Source organism: Neoarius graeffei, chromosome 5 (genome assembly GCF_027579695.1).
Source record: "Neoarius graeffei isolate fNeoGra1 chromosome 5, fNeoGra1.pri, whole genome shotgun sequence".
In the NCBI taxonomy this organism is placed as follows: Eukaryota; Metazoa; Chordata; class Actinopteri; order Siluriformes; family Ariidae; genus Neoarius; species Neoarius graeffei.
Window position 1 is genome coordinate 14,991,697 of NC_083573.1, and position 18,777 is coordinate 15,010,473.

Genomic DNA, 18,777 nt, shown 5'->3' on the forward strand with positions numbered 1-18,777 from the left:
TTCTGATATTGCTCCACTATTTGTCAGCGCAGAATTAGGGGGATTGGTGATCCTCTTCCCATCTTTACTTCTGAGAGCCGCTGCCACTCCGAGATGCTCTTTTTATACCCAGTCATGTTAATGACCTATTGCCAATTGACCTAATGAGTTGCAATTTGGTCCTCCAGCGGTTCCTTTTTTGTACCTTTAACTTTTCCAGCCTCTTATTGCCCCTGTCCCAACTTTTTTGAGATGTGTTGCTGTCATGAAATTTCAAATGAGCCAATATTTGGCATGAAATTTCAAAATGTCTCACTTTCAACATTTGATATGTTGTCTATGTTCTATTGTGAATACAATATCAGTTTTTGAGATTTGTAAATTATTGCATTCCATTTTTATTCACAATTTGTACTTTGTCCCAACTTTTTTGGAATCAGGGTTGTATTTTAGAATAGAACTATTGTTGTTTTGATGAAAAATATTGAGATCTTAGTGGTCGGAATGATATTTTAAAAAACCGGAAGTCAGAAACATGAGCATCAATTTCAATTCAGTTAATGTGAATTGTTTATTGGATGTGGATCAGACAGTTTTTTCAAGGGTCGCCATGAAAGGTATGAAATTTATCAATTATATTATTTTATATAAACACTAAGTAGGCCCTACTTTTGAGAAATACAAAGGCCTCCAGAACACAACGAGGGTATTAGAAATAATCTTTTATGACTTTGAGTGTACCAGTTGAATGGTTTACGTAATTAGCATAATTAATAAAATTAAATACTAATTTGCAGAATTTGTTTTTACAAATTTTTCAAACTTTGTATTCAGTATACGACCATCTATGTGCCTGCCAATTTCCATGTAAATATCTTGAAAAATAGAAAAGTTATTAAGAAAAAAACATTTGATCTCACTGGTTAATGAGGCCCATTTTGGACTATGTGATCCTCATACAGAATATTATGGTAATTTTCTAAAAATTAAGCCATTTCTTCAATCTTTGCTTTGTAATATCTCAAGAATGGATAAACATATTTTAATTCTGTAAAAAGTATGTTGTTCTGCACTCAGTTCTGAATTCAATGAGAACAGTTTCAAGCAATCAAGCAACAATCAAAAAGCACAATGACCGTCTCCAGTTTTGATAAATTCCAGATCTTTAACCAGAGCGTTAAATTCATTATAAAGTGACAAGCTGCTTTAATCTAAAACATTTTTGGAGATCATTCCAAGAAGCAAGAGCAAAGAAATTAAATGCCTTTTCCCCTGAACTCTGTACTGACCTTTGGCAGTTAATGAAATATTATACAATAACCGTAAGCAGTAATTCCTGTTCCTTTAACGGATAATATCTCACAAAATACCCAGGCCATTCTGTGGTTGGGAAGTTATTTAATTTGAGGGGATTCCCAAGCAAATAATCTGCATGAAATTGCTCGCGTCGTGCAGTCAAGCAGACAGAGGAAGCCCATGTTTGCATGTGCAGGTTTACTTTTGACCGTGCACTGACAGTTACATCATTCTGTCACTAAGCGAACAGCTGATCACACCGAGGTGCTCGCTAACCACCGATATTTATTAGTTTGGTCCTGCGTTTCCTTTCCTTCGCAACATAATGCCTTTTCTTCTCGCTTTCCATTCCGTTAGTCGGTCTTTCACGTTTCATTCGCACACTCGCGTCCTCCATTTTTCTCTCCTGTTTCAGATTTCTATCCCACAATGCCTTGCACAGATGGGGAAAGCCCACCACGCGATGAATGATGTAGTATCTTGAATTGGGTCATGGTGAAGCAGGAAAAAAATAGCAGAGAATTTAGAGCCACATGGCCCTAAATTCATTAATTATTCTATTTAAAAAAAAAAACTAATAAGAATGGAAGTCTGTGACTCAAATTCAGTAGCTTTTGCTCCACTAAACAAAAATAACTGGGTGTCAGGGAAAATTCTTTTTATGACCCACACTTGAAAAATCTGAAAGGCAGTCTACCTTTAATGCATGTGTTGTTTATTTGGTTTATTAAAACCCATTAATGCAAGTGTTAGTCTTATGGTATATTACTGCTGAAGTTAATGGTTTGCGCAACTAATGTGTTAAGTAATGTTATTCAAGTAAACTTTACGCATGTGATATATCGTGCAATGATAAATTGCAGTACAAATTTATGATTATTTGAATCAATTTTTATTACCAAGCTGTGTAGTCTCTTAGTTTTTCCTCGCTGTAATTGCATTGTTTAGACAGCGGGCACAATAACTCAATAGAGGGATTACATGTGACTTGTGACTTCACCCTAAGTGGAAGTAACACAGCTCTAATGCTGTGAAAACATACAAAAAAAAGAGATGTCAAATAGGAAAGAACTGTTGTGCACTTTATACAAATAGATTTAATAAGAAAGTGGAGCTCTCTTTTTACAGACTGCTGGAAGCTAAAGAAAAGAGCTTCTGGAGGGAGTACAAATGTTCATACGTTTATTAAGAAAAGGCCTCTTAGGTTATTAACTTTTTTCACTTTAATAAAAGGAATATTTTAGTTAATAGGCTATTATATTTTACTCCAACATTTACCAATGTGGGTAAATATTTATTGTTGGTTATCAAGAAAATGAAACTTTTTTGTAATTTAACAAAAGGAATATTGAAGTTGATAAAGAATAGGAAAATAAATGTTGCATTTTTTTGGTAATAAAAGTTTCTTAATTTTTTTTCACTAATATCATTGGAAAATCAAATTGTGAATCCAATATCATGAATTGAATCAAATCATGAATCAGTGTTGTCGTCGAGTCACTAAACCTCGAGAGCGAGTCCAGTCTTGAGTCCCCAGTGTTCAAGTCGGAGTCATTAAAGAAAATTTCAAGTCGATTCTGAGAACAAGACTCCAACCATGCCATTTGATGGTGGCTGTTGCTGCCTTTATGTGAAACCGTCTCTGCTACTGTGTTGGACTAACGTTACTGCTCGACTGCCCCATTTTAGTTGACAGGCTACAGAGAAAAAGCTTGTTCATTGCTTAGCAAGCCCTGCCCACTATCAACAGGGCAAATAACATGAGAGAGAGGGTTAACACGAGCTAGTTCATCGGTCAGCAAGCAAGCCTCGCCATCAACAGAGCAATGAACATAGATGAGTAGCATGCTATAGATGCACAATGGTGTAACATAGGGAAAAAAATTAAAAATTCAGGTTTTGATCTTATGTACTGAAATAACTATTAGGCACAATTTTTACAATATCTATATAAATTAGTTGTTTTCACCCATTTTAACCTTGAAATCAGCATTTTAATGATTACCCATAATGCATTGTTTATCGCGCTAAAACAAGCAAAAACGTCATAAGACAGTGGAAATACTACCTTTACTACCTTCACGTGGCGTCTTTCTCGATCGCACGTGCCTAGAAGCGTACCTTCTAGAACATTCCTGGGTGGTCACGGACTGTCCCGTAGCCTAGTTCAGTTGTGAAACTCGCTAGGATGGAGTATTTTCGCGAGTTTAGTGGCAAACTTTTGCGCCGCAATTTCTCTATTCTCGAAATTTGTAACCTGAAACCCTACAAGAAATGTTTCATAATGTTTGGGATTTTGAAAAATGCTTCTAGCACGTTTATTTCGCTGTATTTTTCCGTGAAACTTGGCATAAATCATCCTTAAGTGATGAGCGTGACATTGTTATTTTGGTATGGGTCACGGAGTTAGTTGGAAGCGGGAGAAATGAGAGTTTCTCAACTACAGCAGCACTTCTCACCATAGATGGCTGGCGTGTTTCACAGCGTTTGGGATTTACTAAATCGACTAAATCTCTAGATCTACTGAAGCTAAGAGGATATAAATCACCAGGATTCTAATTTACTGGGTGAGAAGTATTATATATTTTTTTGAAAGGTTTATTCGCGCTACAAGTCCATGAAAGTTGGAATTGTTCGTGAAGGGGTTAGTTAGATTTTGGTAACGTGACGCGCACAACAAGCAAAAGAAAAAAATTTTCTTCAGAATTTCCTTGCTTTATCAAAATTATTTTTTGATACATTAAAAGACTGTGTTTATAATATTTAAGCAAATTTTATTTTTTTTTTTATTATAGAGAATATTTGATCAAAACTTTCAAAACAGCATTCAAAGTGATTTTTCACAGGTGTAAATGTTGCGCGTGATATCCATAATTACGTTAAATTTTAAGAACTAAAATTCTGTTAAAAATTCTAGATTTGTGCTATCATTCTGGGGTTTTGCTGAATAATACTTTAGGGAGTTCTCTTACAATGCTGAAAATTCAATGAGTTTTGGTGAAATTCTAGAAAAGTTATTTACATTTTAATGCACCCGATAGCGATTGTGCTCACACAGCGTGCTACTCATAACAGCGTGTCCCTTATTTCTCTGGGTGGAATCTTGCCAAATGACAATTGAAGTTCGAGGTTGCCCCCGTCGTCTCCTCAATAATTCTTCTACATATGGAACACACAGCAGTACATTTTTTCCCACTACACAAGAAGTCTGTATAAGCAAAGCGGACAATCCTAGGGGCGTTCTCCCCAGACGTTTTAGCACCATTACCGTTAGTTTGTTTCTGAACATGACGTATGAACAGGTGAATGTGCATTCTCTTGCACAAAATTCGTATAAAAATGAATGTAGATATAAATATGTCAAATTATTATGGCTTGTTACAAAAAATAAAGAAAAAATTTGAGTCCTCGTCTCCAGTTTATGAGTTCGAATGTAATTAATGCACGAATCCGAGTCCAAGTCTGAGTCATCAGTGCTCAAGTCCAAGTTAAGCCACGAGTCCTTAAAATTAGGGCACGAGTCGGACTCGAATACTACAAGCCTGTCATGAACTGGACAAATTGTTACATGATAGGGACCCTTAATGTAAATTGTTAACAAAACTGCTAATTCTGTACAGTCACTTCATAGAGGTGTTATCAATTCAGCGTAAGAAAAAAAAATTGATGGCAGTTTTGTTTGTTTGCATTGCATCCTGTATGTAGCTCAGATGGTGAAAAGCAATATGAGATTCCTCAGTATAGAGTATTACATCAAAATAACAGAAGAGAAATGTCTTGGCTCTGCAGCAGTTCTAATCAAAACACCTTAACAATACTTCATTAGAACTTCACACTTCATAGAGCTTACTTTCTCTTTACCAATTATAATACAATTGTGATATGCTAACAGTGATCCATTAAAAAAAAAAGAATAGGAAAAGTAAGCATTATAGACACTGAGGCACTTAATGACTTGTGTCAAAGAGCAAAAACCACACTGAGGCATATTAAAAACAGCTTGTGTTTACAAGAACTATTTTTATTTCCACAGTTCTGGAAAAACTAACACAATTTTGTCAAATTATGTCTCGGACAAGATTATAAAGCATTCTTTACTAATGTAAGTCATCGTTATTGATTGAAAGTAATACAACCCCTGGCAAAAAATATGGAATCACTACTGTTGGAGGATGTTCATTCAGCTGTTTTACTTTGTAGCAAAAAAACAATCACAGATATGACACAAAATGATTTTATTCAACAGCTGAACATTCTGGCTTTGTAAAATATATCTCAAAAAAATTTTAATTAATGGTACATTTTTTTAAGATCAAGTAGAGGAAAAAAAATTATGGAATCACTCAATGATGAGGAAAAAATTACAGAATCACCCTGTAACTTGCATTTCTAAAACAAATATCCACACAAGCCTAAATATGCAAATTAGTCTGCAGTTAAAAGAGAGTGCTTGTAGACCTTAACGAGCTGTTATACCTGGCTGATTGACAGGAAACACGGCCCTAACAAGAGAGCTGTCAGTTGAAACAGCGGAAAGGATTATAATAAAACTCCTTCAAGAAGGTAACTCAACACGGAGTTTGGCAAAAGATGGTGGTTGTTCCCAGTCAGCTGTGTCTAAAATTTGGAGCAAGTACAAACAAACAAACAAAATGGAAGGTACATGTAGACCAAGGAAGACGTCAAAGTGTCAGGACAGGAAACTCAAAGCAATATGCCTTGAAAATAGAAAATGCACAACAAAAGAAATGAAAAACAAATGGGCAGAAACAGGAATCAATGTTTGTGACCGAACTGTAAGAAATCAGCTGAAGGAAATGGGATTTACATACAAAAAAGCCAAACGTACACTACCGTTCAAAAGTTTGGGGTCACTTTGAAATTTCCTTATTTTTGAAAGAAAAGCACTGTTCTTTTCAATGAAGATCACTTTAAACTAATCAGAAATGCACTCTATACATTGCTAATGTGCTAAATGACTATTCTAGTTGCAAATGTCTGGTTTTTGGTGCAATATCTACATAGGTGTATAGAGGCCCATTTCCAGCAACTATCACTCCAGTGTTCTAATGGTACAATGTGTTTGCTCATTGCCTCAGAAGACTAATGGATGATTAGAAAACCCTTGTACAATCATGTTAGCACAGCTGAAAACAGTTTAGCTCTTTAGAGAAGCTATAAAACTGACCTTCCTGTGAGCAGATTGAGTTTCTGGAGCATCACATTTGTGGGGTCGATTAAATGCTCAAAATGGCCAGAACAATGTCTTGACTATATTTTCTATTCATTTTACAACTTATGGTGGTAAATAAAAGTGTGACTTTTCATGGAAAACACAAAATTGTCTGGGTGACCCCAAACTTTTGAACGATAGTGTAAACCATCATTAACACCTACACAGAAGGTAATTCAACACGGAGTTTGGCAAAAGATGGTGGTTGTTCCCAGTCAGCTGTGTCTAAAATTTGGAGCAAGTACAAACAAACAAACAAAATGGGAAGGTACACGTAGACCAAGGTCTACACGTAGGTCTACATGTAGGTCTACACGTAGACCTACACCTACAAGGTTACAGTGGACTAAAGAGAAGCAGTCATGGACTATGGACGATTGGATGAAAGTGATATTCAGTGATGAATCACAAATCTGCATTGGCCAAGGAGATGATGCTGGAACTTTTGTTTGGTGCCGTTCCAGTGAAACATATAAAGATGACTGCCTGAAGAAAATAAGCAAATTTCCACAGTCATTGATGATATGGGGTTGCGGCAGTCATTACCTCTACAGTAAATGCACAGGTGTACACTGAAATTTTGGACGCTTTTCTCATTCCATCAATCGAAAGTAGTTTTGGTGATGATGAATTCATTTTTCAGGACAATAATGCATCTTGCCACAGAGCAAAGAGCATTAAAACTTTTCTTCAGGAAAGGCAGATCAACTCAATGACATGGCCAACAAACAGTCCGTATCTCAATCCAATTGAAAATTTATGGTGGGAATTGGAAAAAAATTGGTCCATGACAAGGCTCCATCCTGCAAAGTTGAGAAAGTTGGAACCTGACTGATAAAGAATATTGTTTTTCATTAGTGAAATCCTATCTCAAAGAATTCAAGCTGTCATTAAAACCAGAGGAGGTGCAGCAAAGTACTGTGATTTTTTTGGTTCATGATTCCATAATTTTTTTCCTCTACTTGATCTTAAACAAGTGCCATTAATTACAACAATTTCATTTTAATTTTACAAAGCCAGAATGTTCACCTGTTAAATAAAATAATTTTGTGTCATATCTGTGATTGTTTTTTTTTTTTGCTACAAAGTCAAAACAGCTGAGTAGTGATTCCATTTTTTTTTTTTTGCCAGAGGTTGTACTACAGATACAGCAGTATCTTTATTTTTATCTTTGGGGCCAAATGGGAAAAACATAGTCACATGCTACAGCTTATCTGTGAATAGGTATTTAAAAAACAACAACAATGTCATGCTTAATTCCCATGATTGGGATACACTGGCTTTTATTTCATTTAACTGGTTGAATATTGGCCCTTTTCCACTACCCTTTTTCAGCTCGCTTCAGCCCGACACGGCTCGCGTTTCGACTACCAAAGAACAGCACGACTCGGCTCGCTTCAACCCTGCTTAGTCCCTAAAACTCGCACCGTTTTGGAGTAGGGCTAAAGCGAGCCAAAGCGAGCCGAGTGAGGCTGGGGGCGTGAGCAGACACTCCCCTGTGCACTGATTGGTGAGGAGGAGTGTCCTCACATGCAAACACACGCCCCGCGAGCATGCTGGGATCTGTAAACACCGTAAACCCGGAAGAAGAATAATTATGAATTACGAGAATTTCTGAAGCCTTATGCGCCTCGCCTCATCTATACGCTCTTGCCAGTATCTGTTGGCGTTGTCGGTGACAACAAGCCACAGCACCAAGACCAGCAACACTAACGACTCCATGTTTATTGTTTACTATTCGGGTCGTGAGACTACCGCTTAAAAGCTCACTGATGTCACTGTTTGCGCTGCTTAACGACATCACGTGACGTCCACCCACTTTCGCTAACTCCACCCAATGTGTCCACCCACTTCCAGCCAGCACGGTTCAGCGCGGTTGTAGTCGAAATGCAACTCCAACAGCCCCACTCAGCTCGACTCAGCCGCGTTTGTAGTGGAAAAGCGGCATATGTTAGTTTTAAGCACTTTGTGTTGTTTGACGAGTGCTATGTTTATAAGGATTTTACCGATTTACACACCAGTTATATTCCTTCATTACAGCAACTAATTCCTGACAAACTAAACAGACCCTTTCCTCTGAACTAAGTCAAAATATTTTAATATAATGCTTGAAACCTGCCTTTACTGGCTTACTGGTTTTCGATATTGGATGCAATCCAAAGCCAAGACTGCAGCCTGAATACTTTGTTCTCCTGTCTTTTTTTTTGGGGGGGGGGATTCACAAAGGGCCACATCATTAGAAATATTCCAACCCTATATTTGCGACACAAAACTTTAAGTGTATTTCAATTAGAATTTACAATTTAACTACTAAGGTTTTAGACAAGGTCACCAAACTACTCTACTGTGCCTTGAAAAGTATTCATCCCCCTTGGTGTTTGTCCTTTTTTGTTGCATTACAAGCTGGAATTAAACTGGATTTTTGGAGGGTTAGCACCATTTGATTTACACAACATGCCTACCAATTTAAAGGTGCAAATTGTTGTTTTATTGTGACACAAACAATAAGATGAAAAAATAGAAATCTGGAGTGTGCATAGGTATTCACCCCCTTTCGTATGAAACCCCTACCATAAATAAGAGCTGGTCCAACCAATTCACTTCATAAGTCACATAATTAGATGATGTAGTGGTTAGCACTGTCGCCTCACAGCAAGAAGGTCCGGGTTCGAGCCCCGTGGCCGGCGAGGGCCTTTCTGTGCGGAGTTTGCATGTTCTCCCCGTGTCCGCGTGGGTTTCCTCCGGGTGCTCCGGTTTCCCCCACAGTCCAAAGACATGCAGGTTAGGTTAACTGGTGACCCTAAATTGACCATAGGTGTGAATGTGAATGGTTGTCTGTGTCTATGTGTCAGCCCTGTGATGCCCTGGCGACTTGTCCAGGGTGTACCCAGCCTTTCGCCCGTAGTCAGCTGGGATAGGCTCCAGCTTGCCTGCAACCCTGTAGAACAGGATAAAGCGGCTAGAGATAATGAGATGAGATGAGTATAGCTCAGGGTTGGGTTATAAAAAATATCCCAAACTTTGAATATCCCACGGAGCACGATTAAATCCATTATAACAAAATGGAAAGAACATGGCACCACTACAAACCTGACAAGAGAAGGCTGCCCACCAAAACTCACAGACTGGGCAAGGAGGGCGTTAATCAGAGATGCAACAAAGACACCAAAGATAACACTGAAGGAGCTGCAAAGATCCACAGCGGAAATGGTCCATAGGACCACTTTAAGCTGTACACCCCACAAAGTGGGGCTTTATGGAAGAGTGGCCAGAAAAAAACCATTGCTGAAGAAAACACATTTGGAGTTTGGGCAGACTCCCCAAACACATGGAAGAAGATTCTCTGGTCAAATGAGACAAAATTTGAACTTTTTGGCCATCATGGGAAATGCCATGTGTGGCGCAAGCCCAACACCCTGAGAACACCATTCCTACAGTGAAGCATGGTGGTGGCAGCATCATGCTGTGGGGATGTTTTTCATTTGCAGGGACAGGAAAGCTGGTCAGGACTGAAGGAAAGATGGATGGCACTAAATACAGGGCAATTCTGGAGGAAAACCTGTTTGAGTCAGACAGAGGTTTCAGACTGGGATGAAGGTTCACGTTCCAGCAGGACAATGACCCTAAACATACTGCAAAAGTGACACTGGAGTGGTTTAAAGGGAAACGTTTAAATGCCTTGTAATGGCCTAATCAAAGCCCAGACCTCGATCCAATTGAGAATCTGTTGCAAACTTGAAGATTGCTGTATACCAACGCAACCCATCTAACTTGAAGGAGTTGGAGCAGTTTTGCCTTGAGGAATGGGCAAAAATTCCATTGGCTAGATGTGCTAAGCTTATAGAGACATACCCCAAGAGACTTGCAGCTGTAATTGTAGCAAAAGGTGGATCTACAAAGTATTGACTTTGAGGGGGTGAATACCTATATACACTCTCCAGATTTCTGTTTTTTCATCTTAATTATTGTTTGTGTCACAATCAAAAAAACAATGTGCACCTTTAAAGTGGTAGGCATGTTGTGTAAATCAGATGGTGCTAATCCCCCAAAAAATCCATTTTAATACCAGCCTGTAATGTGACAAAATGGAACACTAAGGGGGATGAATACTTTTGCAAGGCACTGTAGCTAGGTTTGGCAACAATTTTTTTTTCATTTCAGTTTGACCACTGCACACATTTATTAAATGCAGTGATCTTGTGGCATCAACAAATTTCACTTGACCTGACCACTTCCATTTTCAGAAGGTTCTAGAAGTGTCGAAAATACACCTAAAATTCAGCATATTGTCAAACATCAAATACACAGTCTAGAATGTTGGCTAAAACTGAAAAAATGCTGTATTTAATTCTTTTTTTTTTCCAAAATTTAAAATGGATATGGATTGAATTGGTGACATAGATTGTCTGGAAGGAGCCACTTCATTTCCTTGAAAACTGAAACATAGACTGCATCCTTAATTAGCCTTACTGACTTAAGATAGCAGAGAACATTAGAAGTTGATCATTTTTAAAATTTGGTTTTATGCCATTCCTGGAGTTCAGTCCACAAACAGAGGACAACAGGAACTGAGTCAGTGATGGGTGTAACATGGTGCATTGAAGGAAATGTTTGCTATTATAACACTTTTTAAATGAATTAAATGGTAAGAAAACAGGATGTCCAGATAGGTTTCAAGTTCTTACATGATTTCAAACAGTTAAAACACAAGTCTCAGTTTTAATAATGCATTCTTGAAGAAACACAGCAGGACAAAATGATAACTGATGAAATAAAAACAGTTCTTGGTCATAGACTTTTGGCTTAATTGGACTGTACTGGCCCTAAAATGGACCTGGTGGAGTTGGCTCAAAAGCTTTAAGATCATTTTGTCTTTTAAAGCAATATGAAATTTACATAAGAACAAAGTTTCACTCAACCATCAAAGAATCAAACACTGAACCCCTTCCGTGTTCTTTTTTCAGTGTTGCAAATATAGATATACATAAATATTTTATAAATACAGATGATTTTTGCCAGAATTCCATATCCATGAGCAGTAATCTGTCTGTTCTCAAAAAAAAAAAAAGTCCATGCAGCCACTGTAGCCCTGGAGGTATGTGGAAAAATAAATCAGAAGTCCTCCATTTTATGCCGATGCAAGTAGCTTTGTGCAGTTTTGATCTGAACCTCCGCTGTAGAATTTCAGAGGACAAATATGCCACATGTCACCTGTTTGGAAAAGGAACATAAGAAACGCACAACCCCATCAATGACCTTTATCCATCTCCTTACTTCTAACCTAAATTGAATGGCATGCAAATTAATACTATGAACGCTGGATATCCACTTGAAGGCCCAACCTTCTCGCCAAGTTTGTATCCAGTATTCTGTTTCATTACTCCTAGCTGCTAGGTGTGATGTTTTAACACCTGTATAACTGATATCAAAGTGTCACAAGGAAGAGATACACAATAAAAATGACTGGAGGGGTGTTCAGAAATGACAGCTGCAGCTCAGACCTCCTGGAGGAGCACGTCTCTAAGTACTGCCCACGGGATGAAGACACTACTCGTAGTGTGGCTCGTTATGGCAGGGACTGGGCTTATGGCCTGCCTGTAGGCTGAGACAATGATGTGCACCACCCAGTGAGTCAGGCTTTGTTTAGACAGCAGGGCTCCACACATCTTTCCACTGAAACAGATTAGTTATTAATCTCATGATTGGTGATCGGGCGTGCACTGGGAATAGCAAGGATTTCCCTTCATAGAACGCTCTTAGGTTGACAGATTGATTCATAAATATAGGTGACATGACCATAGGCAAGAACCAGTGTTGTAGTCGAGTCACTAAACCTTGAGTCGGAGTCCAGTCTCGAGTCCCCAGCATTCAAGTCCGAGTCAAGTCCAAGTCATTCAAGAAAATTTCGAGTTGAGTCCACTGTTGATCCGAGTCGAGTCCGAAAACAAGACTCTACCTGCACCATTTGATGGTGGCTGTTGCTGCCTTTATGTGAAACCGTCTCTGCTACTGTGTTGGACTAACGTTACTGCTTAACTGCCCCATTTTAGTTAATAGGCTACAGATAAAAAGCTTGTTCATCACTCAGCAAGCCCAGCCCACTATCAACAGAGCAAATAACATGAGAGAGGATTAACACTAGCTAGTTCATCGGTCAGCAAGCAAGCCCTGCTATCAGCAGAGCAATGCAGCATGTCACTTACTTCTCTGGGTGTAGTCTTGTCAAATGACAATTGAAGTTCGAGGTCGTCCCCGTCATCTCTTCGATAGTTCTTCTACATATGGAACACATAGCAGTGCATTTTTTTTCCCACTGCACGAGAAGTCTGTATAAGCAAATCGGACAATCTCTCCAGGCATTTTAGCGCCATTAACGTTAGTTTATTCCTGAACATGATGTATGAACAGGTGAATGTGCATTCTCTTGCACAAAATTAGTATAAAAATTAATGTAGATATAAATAGACTACATTGGATAACTCTATTTTAATGTTTTCAGGACAGTAACCCTTTCATTTCTGCCAAATTATTATGGCATGTTACAAAAAATAAAGAAAATAATCAGAGTCCTCATCTCCAATTTACGAGTCCGAATGCAGTTATTGCCCGAGTCTGAGTCCAAGTCTGAGTCATCAGTGCTCAAGTCCAAGTCAAGTCACGAGTCCTTAAAATCAGGGCACAAGTTGGACTCGAGTCTGAGTCCTGGACTCGAGTACTACAAGCCTGGCCTCAGCTGTGTCGCAGACAGTGAGTTGCTCTCTGTAAGGATAACCGAATCATGTGTGGGCCCACTTGAGTAGCTTCCGTGCCAAGTGAAGAGTGCCATGCAATCTCATGCTGTGCTGGCCACTATTACATTCCTAGAATGTACTATAACATAATAGTGTCTCAGAACTAGTTGGAAGAACATATTAGAGCTAGATAAACCACTCTCAGTTCTAGCTAAATGATGTGTTCTATCCTCACACTGAGGCTTCATATGACTCCGGTGCCTCTATGACACCATACTACTCTCCAGCCAGTGAAGAAAGCATCCACCGATGGGGTACGTCTCCCTTTCTGCAGAAAAGCCTAACTCCTCTTGAATTTTCTCCATCTGTCTGCTATGGATTGGTGAAGTCTAAACTATTTCGAAACTGTTTTGTAGCTTTTGCAGTCTGATGAGGATCAACAACTCTTTTTCTGAGGTCCTCGAAAATCTGTTCTTCATGTAATCATACACTTCCATAAACATGTTTTGCAAAGATTGGACTTTGATAGATTCCTGTTCTTTAAATAAAACAGGGTGCCCACTCACGCATGATTGTTGAAAAGATGTGACTATAATTTCACCTTCAAATTAACTGCTAATTCTAGAGGTTCACATAATTTTGCTATGCGATGATATGGCAAATCCAATGATATTGGATCGTGCTCCTTAATAAACAAATGACCAACTACAATATTTTGTCTCATTTGTTTAATTGAAACTTTGATTATGTTTTAAGTCATATTTATGCAGACTATAGAACAGTCTAAAGGGTTCACAAACTTCTATACATCAGTGGCGAACCATTACTATTAGAGCTGGGACTTGAGCTCAGCCAAAACTGAGCCAGACATACCAAAAAAGCAACAGGGTAAAGGATTTTGCAAGGGATTAGCAGTAGACTGTCAGGTCGCTCCGCTGTGCGTAGTTGTCGATGTTGATTCTAAAAGTAACTTAGTAAATTACACAGGGAAATGAATACTTAAGTCTGAGTGAAAACTACAGGGGCGAGTGTGTGTAACCGACTATAACCTGTCAGTTACTCTAATAGATGATGCAGAGGCAGCGAAGAGTTGATCTGTCAGCATTTATTCTGGAAAACAATGAATAACAGGGCTATCAACACAATCAGACAGGGGAAAGAACTCTGGCATCCTGACAAAATAATACACCAGTGAACACCCAGCCAAACTGCTACTACTCAGATATATATATATATATATATATATATATATATATATATATATAGGCAGACATACCCCTCAAGCTGTATGACCTGTTTTACATTTAAAATTCCCCTTCTCCCGTCACTGCCAGGTTGTGTGCATCATGTAAAGGTGGTAGATGGATGCGAGTGCAGGAAGATGTATTTATAAACACATTGGTAAACAGTTCCAAAACGTCACGCAAACTCATGGTCATTGTCGAGGAAAATTATAATTTTTAGAGAATCTGTGCCTCTCAGATCCTTAGACGGAAGGTCAGACACTGTCTCATGCTTATATAAGATGAAAAATGTTTTGTGTGACACTGTTCTATTTTGCAAGGTTATTGTAAATGTGTAAACGTAATGATAGCCAGGATAACGAGGTAGCGATAGAAGGAGAGATGCCCCTGACGGTGAAAAGAGATAACAGGGGAACATCTGATATGTCAGTTATGCGAACATGTATAAAACAGTGTGTGTGAAAATAGAGAACGCCTCTCTGGGTGAAACGTTTTTTTGAAACGCTTTCACTGGGAAGGCCTACTCTTGCAAGGGTATTAATAAACTCATATTTCTGTATGCTTTTTCCTAACAGCCTCGAGTCTTATCACACTTTTCCGCCACATCATATAATAAGCAGAGGTCAGGCGAGGCACAAACTGAATAGCGAAGGCAAAGATGAAAGACAAAATCCAAATATACAAAACAAGGTCAGACCAGAGTAGCAATACAAGAACAAAAGGGTTGGTAATGTGAGACACAAGGTACAGAGCATATACTTTGCAAAGTCTGGGTGTTTTGAGAGTCCTGAAAAGTGCACGCTTTGGAACAGGTGCATGGCAGTTAGCTCTTATGAGCTACAGCGCAGCATTGTACACAAGCTGCAGTCTGCAGTGGGCACTCTGAGCATCTATGCACGTGGACATGACAGTGTGGGCCTTGCAGAAGTTAGAGTAAATTAATCCTTTGCTGAATCCAGATATGGTTTATATCTTTATTCACTCTGCACAGAAAGAATACATTTTCCTCCAGTCAGTTGAAATGGCCAGAAGGTTGACCTCACCACAGTTGTTGTGTTGTTGTATGGTTCACTCCTATCCTTTCCTACGGTATCTCTTCTACATATCTATTTGTTTTTATAGAATTTCTATCTTTTTTTTTACATTTTGGTTCCTGTCATCATCTTTTGATATGCCTTTTCTATCTTCATCATACATTATATAACCAATTTGTATAACAATTTGGCCCTCTGATTCCAGTCATTGCAGCTGATAAACTGTGCCCTGCTGGATTGGGACGATACCTGCGGACAAGGTGGCGGTGCTGCAATGCCTGGCTCAGCAGCTCGGATGTGATCTGGAATGACTGGCCCAACTCGTCCAGCTTCTGCTCCATAGAGATGATGCGCTGTTCCAGCTCTCGGTATGAGTTGTTCCAGCTGGCACTCAGGTCACACATGATCATTTGCATCTGTCCATTAAAAGATTAAGATATTTTATTTTCAACCAAAACAGTTGACTTTTAAGGCTTGGACTTGATTTGAAATAGTAGCTTTAAAGTCAGCAGCATAGGAGGTTTAACTGCTACAAAGTTTTGCAATAACATACTTCTTTTTATAATGCTTCTGACTTGCTGTAGTCTAAGGAAAGACTTAAAAAGCAGTAAAAAGCATTTGGAGATGAATCTTCTTGAAAGCGTAATTCTGGTACACGTTTGATTGCGGACTAGATAAGGCTTTAGGCTACATTTTCATCACTGCAATATTAGTTTTACTTATTGTGCTGCTCCCTAAGGTTGTATCTCAAACACTAATATTTGAAGATAATTGTAACAAATAAAAAACAATACAAGGCAGGCCTAGTTTTGCCGGACTGCTATTGGCTGCATAGCATTTGTCACACAAGTATTAAACGGCATTTCAACAACAGCAAGGTAGTCATTTATAGAGTTATATGAGTTTCTAAAAGATGTATGCTTTTTTAAAAAATACTTTTTGGTCAAAGCCCTGTGTTTCAAAGGAGCTACTGTGTCATTATTAGATATCTAGCTAGATAGCTAAGTGTAGAACATGGATTAATGTAAATAAACAACATAATGGTTAAGTATGGCCAGTATGTACGTGTAGCTACAATCATATGCATGTATCCAGTACATGCTCATACCCTGTCTTTAAAGGTAGACTGCCTTTCAGGTTTTTCAAGTGTAGGTCATTAAAAAGAATTTTCCCTGACACCCAATTATTTTTGTTTAGTGGACCGAAAGCTACTGAATTCAAATCATAGACTTCCAATTTTATTCGTTTTTTTCCTAATAGAACAATTAATGAATTTAGGGCCACGTGGCTCTAAATTCTCCACTATTTTTTCCTGCTTCACCATGACCCAATTCAAGATCATCACATCATGCATGACGTGGTGGGGTTTCCCCATTAACACAAAGGCATTGTGGGATACAAATTTGAAACAGTAGAGAAAATGGAGGACATGAGTGTGTGAATGAAACATGGAAGAACAACTGCAGTAACAGAAAGCGAGAAGAAAAGACATTTTGTTGCGAAGGAAAGGAAACACAGGACCAAACTAATAAATATCGGCGGTCAGTGAGCACCTCGGCGTGATCAGCTGTTCGTTTAGCGACAAGAATGATGCAACAGTCAGTGCACAGTCAAAGGTAAACCTGTGCATATGCACACGGACTTCCTCTGTCTGCTTGACTGCGCGAAGCGATCAATTTCATGCACATTATTTGCTCGGGAATCCCCTCAAATTAAATAACTTCCCAGCCACAGAATGGCCTGATATTTTGTGAGATATTACAGAAATAAACATATATCACAATGACCAAATTTCAGAGGGAACTAAATTTCACTGATTTTATGAAATCGAAAGGCCGTCTAGATTTAAGTACAAGTTATCTGCTACAATAATTTTTCAAGCATAGACACACACCCTTATGAAATGGTATAACTTTAACTGACTTTAGCTCATGAACAAACTCATCAGATAAATACAAATCATTCACTGCTTGCTAAGTAATATTATCTACACTGAAATATGAGCTACAGTACTGTGCAAAAGTCTAAAGCGCCTTAATTTTTTCAAACAAACTTTGCTATAGACTTTTATGACTTCTACATTATGGAACCAGCACAAATTTAAATGTTACAGGAAAATGTTTGGATGTGTTAGTAATGGTGTTGAGAGCAACAGCTCAAAACTGGCTTCTCAAAACTACAACGCCCAAGAACCACAGCGCTGTCTATGTTTGGCTCGCCTGTTCTTTGACTACGATTCTCATCCAGTGATTTGGCTTCATTCCCAGTTTGCTTTTCCCGCTCTCCCCTGCACATACATCTGTAAGTGCTTGCACCCTGACAGGATACTTCGCTGTGATGGATGCAGCAGAGGAGGCGAAACAGACTGCTTTGAGTACTCAAGGATGCCTCTTGGAAGAATATCAGCAGATGCTCGCCAACCTAAACACCAAGATGGCACAGCTTGCTGCTGTGATGTCGCAGGCCCTCCTAATTCACCCCGAAGCCTCCACGAGTCCCGTGCAACTTTTCCCGTTACCCGAGAAATATGCCGGTGATGCTCTCAGCTGTAAGGGATTTTTGCTTCAGTGCTCTGTGTACTTCTCCGCAATCCCCAATATCCCTGATGAATGGAAGATCACCAAGTTTCTTTCATTTTTAACCGGTAAAGCGCTACAGTGGGCAAGCGCCATTTGCAAAAGTGAAGATGAGCACACTATGTCATATGGCCATTTCCTCGAATTATTCAAGTGAGTGTTTGATCATGAACCCGAGGGAATTGAAGTTGGCGAAAGCTTACTGACCATCACACAAGGCTTGAGGAGAGTCACAGAATACGCCTTGAACTTCAGAACTCTCGCTGTAGCCAGCGGATGGAATGAGCCAGCTCTAAAGGCGGCATTTCATCAAGGTCTCCGCCCTGAAGTTTTGAGTGAACTAGCATGTAGGGATGAACACCTCATGCTGGACTCCCTAATTGATCTTGCAATCCAGCTTGATCACTTACTCTCCAGCTGACCATTCCTTAAGGAGGAAACCAAGCCAGCTCCGACCACCGATGCTCCAACAGCCATGGAGGTCTCACAAACCCATCTGAAATGCTCAAAACGAGAAAGGAGGAAATGCAATGGTTTGTGTTTTTACTGCAGGAGTTCCAGTCATCATATTACTCAGTGCCCAGATCGCCCATCTCGCACCAGCTCAGCTGAACCCACGTCCGGCCTGGTGAGTCCAGTGAGATCTTTTAAAGCCCAATCTTTCAAAGTACCTGTATTACTGAA

At 39.1% G+C, this 18,777-nt stretch overlaps 1 protein-coding gene across 6 annotated transcripts in view; it reads right to left on the minus strand.

Moving 5' to 3' along the window:
- Nucleotides 1–11,207: 11,207 nt before the first annotated feature.
- Nucleotides 11,208–18,777, minus strand: part of kcnn4 (potassium intermediate/small conductance calcium-activated channel, subfamily N, member 4) — a 122,429-nt gene continuing 114,859 nt past the window's right edge. For 3 of the 6 annotated variants that reach the window (XM_060921266.1, XM_060921267.1, XM_060921261.1), the window contains one exon: nucleotides 14,501–15,933. In XM_060921266.1, coding sequence (XP_060777249.1) covers nucleotides 15,673–15,933 — 261 coding nt within the window. In that variant the 3' untranslated portion in view covers nucleotides 14,501–15,672. Of the gene's footprint in view, nucleotides 11,720–13,972; nucleotides 14,350–14,500; nucleotides 15,934–18,777 lie in introns of those variants that run through there. The other 3 variants (XM_060921265.1, XM_060921264.1, XM_060921268.1) reach the window with 3 other exon arrangements.